The 7,495-nt window shown below is 39.0% G+C and overlaps 1 protein-coding gene across 1 annotated transcript; it reads right to left on the reverse strand.

The window, feature by feature from the left end:
- Positions 1-2,605: 2,605 nt before the first annotated feature.
- Positions 2,606-5,320, reverse strand: LOC111965059 (CD83 antigen). The gene is made up of 5 exons (XM_023989038.2): positions 5,183-5,320; positions 4,956-5,092; positions 4,574-4,808; positions 4,310-4,410; positions 2,606-4,167 (listed from the first exon to the last, which is right to left on the reverse strand). Exons 1-5 carry the CDS (start codon positions 5,208-5,210, stop codon positions 4,015-4,017), a joined length of 654 nt encoding a protein of 217 aa, XP_023844806.1. The 5' UTR covers positions 5,211-5,320; the 3' UTR covers positions 2,606-4,014.
- Between the last annotated feature and the right edge of the window lie 2,175 nt (positions 5,321-7,495).

Raw genomic sequence — 7,495 nt, forward strand, 5'->3', positions numbered from 1 at the left:
ATATTCTTAAAATAAAGTGGTGATCCTAACTGACGTAAAACAGGGATTTTTTATTTGGATTAAATGTCAGCAATTGTGAAAAACGGAGTTTAAATGTATTTGGCTCAGGTGTATGTAAACTTCCGACTTCAACTGTATTTGGCTAAGGTGTATGTAAACTTCCGACTTCAACTGTACATGCTAAAATTGCCACTTAACCTAATACAATATCTGCCTATTTTTTTACAGCAATTTAGCCCCTGTCAATATGGTGCGAGAGTTTGTCTATCACGTTATAGCTATAAAAGTTGTTTACTAACCATTATTTTACCAGGTATATTGACCGTAAAATATAGTGCACTTCTTTCTCTTGTACACTAAGGAGCCCGGGGAAGAGTTGCATGGTAGAGGTGAAGAATGTGCCTATTTGAAAGCTTGAAAAAAATGAGTAGGTCACGACATGTTTTCTTTTTTTTAAGTTGCTCTCATGCTAAAAAAGGTTGGAGACCCCTGTTTTACACCATTGGGGATAGACTCATAGCACAAATATGTGGAACTGTTATGTAAATATATGTGGAATGCAACAATGATGTGACTGTATCAGTTTTAAAACCGTCTACTCTCATTGACTGTATTGTGTGTCATGAATCTGCCCCACTCCAATATCTCAGAAATTCTTGATGTTCTTCACATGGATGTATTAAAAGGTGACATGTAAAATGCCATACAAGAAGCCTTTTTGGAATAATGTTTGTGCTTTCATTATAATAATAATAATAACTTGCATTTAAGTGCTTTTCATACACTATGCTCAAAGCTCAATGTTACCTTATTTGGAGGTGATCTTCCTCTCTTGAAGCCTCTCCAGTTCCATTTCCCATTCATTTATTGACAATGTTATGCTCCGTTTATATTTCAGGATTAATGATATTGTTGGTCCTGTCACCTCTGGTTATTGTGATCAGCGTGATCATCGGCTGTTACTGCAGATCTCGTCCAAATGAAGATGAGGGGGCTTCTTCCATTGTGTAGTCCCCCCAAAGGACCTAGATGACATCCTGTTGGGACATCTATCCTGCCAATGAAGAACACTGAATGAGGCATTATCTTAAAATTGAGCCAGTAGGATTATTGACAGGTAATCCTTTCGGGACTGCTGCTCTACCTCTAAAAAGAGAAAGAAAATCAGCCTTTAGACCATGTAGGTTTTTAGTTTCATTGCAGACCGATGAAAATGATGTAGTTCTGTGAAGGACTCAATGTTATGCACTTTCCTGCATTCTCTTTTCTTCCAATACTCAAATAACCCCCTAAAGTTGCTCACCAGTGATGCCGGTGATGTTTCACCTAAGAGAGGAAGGAGAAAAGCCATAGAGATGTTTTTGTGAAAATGTGTTCTTGCTGCTAACATTTGAAACTGCACTGCATCACAATGCTGGGACATATAGCTAGTGTTGTAGTATTAATGTAATAACAAGTATTTCCAATCTACTTATTTCTCAGTTCATGTGAATATGACAGATGTATGAGTGTAAAATGAGAAAGGTATGGTATTTCTAGGTATTTTTTCCAACATTTCAGTTTAGTAATTGTTACACTGTACATTGCCATTTCTCTCTTACATATATGTGTAAAAAACGATGTTAATATAACAGTTAGCTACAGTAGATGTTAGAGATGCCGAGCTATAATAGAAAGCGCTCAAGGTTCATCAGTTCATCTTGGGCTTGGAAGTGATGAAATGAACTGGCAATTGGAGAATTACTGGTCTGAAATCCTAATGATATTGTGCCCATGGGGAAGGTACTCACTTAACCTGTGGGACCAGTGTCAAAATGAACAAGGCTAAAAATAAAAAATAAACGTATTTTTATAGTGTCCACTATCTACTCTGCAATTTGTTATTGGTACAGAAATACATTTCTTGTTGAAGTTACAAGTTACACTTACCCCTAGATCAGACAATAAGCTTAGAGACAAGTGATTACATGAATATGTTGATATCAAGCTTATTATTATTATTATTATTGTGCAATAATGTGTTGAGTGCTATGATCTAACAGTTGTCATGAAAAAGGTCACTGTTATTGTATATGTGTCACGCCCTGACCTTAGAGAGCCTTTTTATGTCTCTATTTGGTTTGGTCAGGGTGTGATTTGGGGTGGGCATTCTATGTTTTTGTTTTCTATGTTTTGGCCGGGTATGGTTCTCAATCAGGGACAGCTGTCTATCGTTGTCTCTGATTGGGAACCATACTTAGGTAGCCCTTTCCCCTCCTTTCAGTGTGGGAAGTTGTTTTTGTTTGTGGCACTATAGCGGTAAGCGTCACGCTCGTTTTTGTATTGTTTTTGTCGGCGTCACCCTAATAAAAGGGAATATGGACGCTCACCACCCTGCGCTTTGGTCCAGTTCTTTCGACGGCCGTGACAATATGACCCATATCCATGCACTCCTCATGTCAAATCTGTCCTGTGATATGGTGACGCAATACTACATGGAATTTCATGTTTGTAAAGGATTAAAATGTTCAATGTTGTTTAGATCACATGGCTTAACCTGGCTTCCATTTTATGCTGTGTGATGTTACTTTGTAATGTGTTTGACAATGACAGAGACCTCACACAATTGTTTGTCACTCTAAAGATTATTAGCAAAGAGGTATTTATGTATTTAACGATTAAAACAGCTATCCAAAAATATAATTGTGATCATCCCAATAATTGTGATCATCCGACTCAAAATTCACCTGTAAATGTTGTAAAGTCAAGGTACAGTATATAACTAAAATAAAAAAATACAGAATGTGTCTTGTGAAATAGGTAGAGATTTGTTAAAAGCCATTTAGCACCTCAAACATCAAACATCGGATACAGTTAGTTACAAAATTATTTACAAGGCTTCTTCATTTTCAATGTATCCACAGAATTGCTGATCATATTTTTAAAAAAAACTGAGATTTATACAAGTTAATTTTCTGCCAATTACTTTTCACCAAAGCCCACTTTCATTGTGCTTGGAGGAAAATTAATCAATTCGATTTCAATACCAGTCAATACAGGAATTGAATTAGGCATGCAATTCTAAAAGATCAATGCTGTTCACATTGGTCATTTCCCAACTCAATGTCAACTTCAATTCCTGGGTTGACTCAAATGTAAATGGGATTAATCCCCACGTTGCCATGAAGCAACCCTCCAGAATGATCCCTCATCATGGACCATTCCTGCACCCCTTCCTGAAGCTCCTTATTGAGGTTAGATCTTGGGGCTTAGATCGTGGGTCCCTTCACCAGGTCCTGCTGCTTGCGCATCACAGGTGTGTGAATGCTGCAGACGATCAATCATTGCTGGAGAACTGCTGTTCTAGCCTGACTTTGTACTGCTGTTTGGCTGCCTGAGTGAAAGGGTATAGGCTACTGTTTCTGTTTAATTTCTTTGAAAAGCCTAAACATCTTAGTTCTACAGTCCCAGCCAGAGGGTTGTCTGCCTCCATCTGCTCTAGAGGTGAACTCTTCTCCTGGAAAGTAAAAGTATCGGGTTGTTATTTTACCTGAAATGCACAAGGTCCTCTACTCTGACAATCCACAGATAAAAGGGTAAACTTAGTTCGTTTCTAGTAATCTCTCCTCCGTCAGTCTTCTTCTGACTTTATATGGCGTTTGACAACCAACTTTAAGGTGCATTACCACCACCAACTGGGCTGGCGTGTGGATCGCAGTTCATCTTTCAATCACCCATGTGGGTATATGCTCTGAAAAACCAATGAGGAGATGGGAGAAGCTGGACTTGCAGCGCATAAAGCGTCTATTTTAGCGCCTTGCTACGCAGGCGCTCATTGATGCGCGCGAGCAGTTTGGATGAAATTGTTGAATAACAGGTATGTGTACATTTATTTTGCCACGCTCACACACATAACGCAAGCGGTGTGGTCAGCATGATAGACTCGTTGCTCAGCTTCAAACGTGCCCTAGTCTTTCTCTGCATTTCCTCTTAACATTCAAGTATACAATGAGCCCAAACTAGCAGAACAGGCTCTCACACACAGACATGTTTTATGGAACCCTGTCTCGACCAGTTTGGCCCCGGAGTGTAGATCAACATTAAATCTTTCTTCTCAAGGGGTGCATCTAGAAGTGGTTCTTGTGGATACTTCTTACTCCTTTGCAATAACATATTCCTTAGGATGACCTATGGTAAAGATGAGGATTATTGAGTCAATAATATGAAGACATTTAAAAGAAAATTAAATACATGAAAACCATCACCATAAAATGTTTGTTTCTTTTATCTGTTAAAAAAAAGAGGAACAGCTGGCAGTGTTGTAACTCACATAGCTGATGGTGAATATCAGCAATGCCGCCACAATCCCCACAATGGAAAGAACTAGAATGGTATCCCTTTCTTCTGATTGGTCTGTGGACTCAAGGCAACCTACAAAAAAATTATCCACAAATCTTTGAGCATCACTGGAAACATTTTTTAAATATTTAGCAGCATAGATGAACTCTCTGGGTCCAATTTAAAACACTCACATTCAGTATTCAGTAGGTCTACATACCAAAACAAGCACACAATGAGAGTAGAACACACTCACCTGTCACTCTGAGGTGAACCTGGCCCTCCTGGTTCTGCTCTCCTACAGGTGCTGCCAGGAGACACTTGTACCTCCCGCTATCAACAGCCGTTACATTGGGCAGCAAGATRTCGAAAGAATCATCAGCCAAAAGTTCCACTTTACGCTCCAGGCCTGCGTACCATAGGGTGGTGCTGTTAGGTGATAGCCTCTTCATCAATAGACCAGACTCCTTATTAGAGGGCTCCTCACCCAGCTGGGAGAAGAGGGTGTGAGGTTACTCTATGCCCTTAACAGCTGGTCTGGGACCAGTGCTGTATGTTCTTTGCATATATTGCACTTGTATAGAATTTGGTCAGATGGTTCAAAACACAGTGTGCTATCACAATAATTGAAAGCTTACCTTATACCACCTCACCGCCCGGTATTGGACCCCAGGCTTACATATTGCTTTACATTTCAGAATTGAGTCCTCTCCACAAACTGACTTCACCTCTTGTGTAGGCCTATCCTGTGTGAGGCCACCTTGCACAGAGGCAGCTTTAGACAAACACAAGGTAAATCATTATTTCAGGTGAGCCTGCCTCATTGGAATATCAAATTCATTGTTAAAAAGAAATGACAACATACCTAATATGCAGACGAGTTGAAAAAGCATAATTGTAGTACACAGCAACGAAGACGACGATTTAGAACAGGAGGGTAGCAGTTTAAATACTTCTGAAAGAGAAGTTAAACTGGGATTTCCCCGACTGCGTCACATTCTGAAGTGCGCGTGCACTCCCTCCACCCACATGACCGATTGCGAATCTGCAGACATGAGATGCTCACCACCGCTTGTTGCAAAATAAATGTACACACAATATACCCACATGGGTGATTGAAAGATGAACTGAGGTGCGCCATATAAAGTCCAAAAATAAGAAGAGATTCTTAGAAATGTACTAGGTTTACTCTTTCATCTGTAGATTAATTGTCAGGGTAGAGAACCTTGTGAATTTCATATAAAATAACACCCCAATGTTTATATCCCAGGGCAAATTAGGTAGCTAAATTGGCATGAATGTTTCAGGCGTTTTGACCTGTCTCCAAATTAATATAGTTGGTTCAGAGTTCGTTTTGATATTTCCACGTGCGTGCCCTGATGAGTCTGGTGTGGCTGGACAAAATTAACATGCGCACGTGGATGTACGAGCGCGCCGGCTCGGTCAGCATGAGTCAGTGGAGATATGATGGCGATGCGTTGGCTCACTCTCCAGATGTGTTTGGGTATGTTTTTCCCCCCCAATGAATCTAGCGTTAAATTTAAGATAAACCGGAATTATAGATACTGGGAGTGGTTGTTATTTCTGAACGTTAACTCAATACTTTACTCCGCAGTTTATTAGTTGTAGCCTATATCATTGCATCATATCCTGATTTGTAGAAGCCAATTTTACGCACGTGCTTGTAATGTATGGCCGTAACGTTAGTGTCGTGCCTATGATTTTCTTTCTGTTGAAGGTGTTAAAAATAAATAGAAATACAACATTACAATATAGGCTAAATATAGGTCTACACTATATTAACCGTTGGACTTGTTTTTGCTACCTGAAAGTGAATGTTTGGGGTGGGGGAATTCCCAGTGAATTCCGCGATCAGACTTCCTTAATTAGATTTGGTTTACTCGAAACGTGTTGAGTGGGTCGTTGGAGTAATTGTAGCTGTCTGTGTCAGATTAAATAACGTATCTTATAGTGTATTGGGTATTTAAGTTAAAAGACAATCATGGAAATACACACTTCATTGACAAGCATCGAACACCTCATTCCAAAAATCATGGCCATTAATATGGAGTTGGTCCCCCTGTTTCTGCTATAACAGCCTCCACTCTTCTGGGAAGGCTTTCCACAAGATGTTGGAACATTGCTGAGGGGACTTGCTTACATTCAGTCACAAGAGCATTAGTGAGGTCAGGCACTGATATTGGGGATTAGTCCTGGCTCTCAATCTTGCGTTCCAATTTATTCCAAAGGTGTTAGATCAGGGGTGTCAAACTCATTTCGCATCGTGGGCCACATACGGCCTAGGGAGATGTCAAGTGGGCCGGACCATTAAAATTATACCATACTCTGCTATAAATAACCAAAATATCATGTCTTTCCTTTGTTTTGGTGTAAAGAAGCACAAGAACATTAGGAAAATATTGAAATTTAATGAACTATCCTTTTACAAAACATTTCATGAAACACCTCATATTTCCTTAGACAAATGTGCAATTTACTTTTATCATTCACAAATATGCATTGCAACTGATCCCACTGATTGTACAAAGGCACAAAACTTTAATTGGTACTGAAAAATATAGTAATGCACTAAGATTAAATGAGAACTTTAAAGAAAGGAATTTTTAATACCACTTTATCACATAGCATATAAATCTAAATGTATCGCCTGGCTCTTTACACCTTACATTATCTAAGGTAGAGTGATTTTATAATGTGTAGAAGAGATAGTGTCGCTTCTGTCATAATCTGTAAACTTTCATAATTAACATACATCATCAACGTAACATATCTATAATAATTTATGAGTTTGTAATACAGTAGAATTCCATCAGATCAATTGTGTTTTGAAGCTGTGACTAACATTAATGTGCACATTCTTTTAATATCACCACAGAAAGGATGTCATCTTCACGAGATTACTTCTTTCCTAATGCATACATATCTATAGTGCAGCTATCTTATAAGGTTTAGCATCTAGTGGACTGTATATGTTGTCCTGAAACTTGGCCATCTTTGGCCTGTACAAGTGCATCAACACCAGGTGTCATGTCTGACTAGCTGTCCATTTCAGAATGTCATTTAAGTGCTTGTTTGTGAGCCTTGAACGCATTTTGTTTTATTGATATTCATCACTGAGAAAATTTGTTCACAAGGTAGGTTGTCCCAAACCATCCAA

The sequence above is a fragment of the Salvelinus sp. IW2-2015 genome, linkage group LG6.1, assembly GCF_002910315.2.
Source record: "Salvelinus sp. IW2-2015 linkage group LG6.1, ASM291031v2, whole genome shotgun sequence".
Classification (NCBI taxonomy): domain Eukaryota; kingdom Metazoa; phylum Chordata; class Actinopteri; order Salmoniformes; family Salmonidae; genus Salvelinus; species Salvelinus sp. IW2-2015.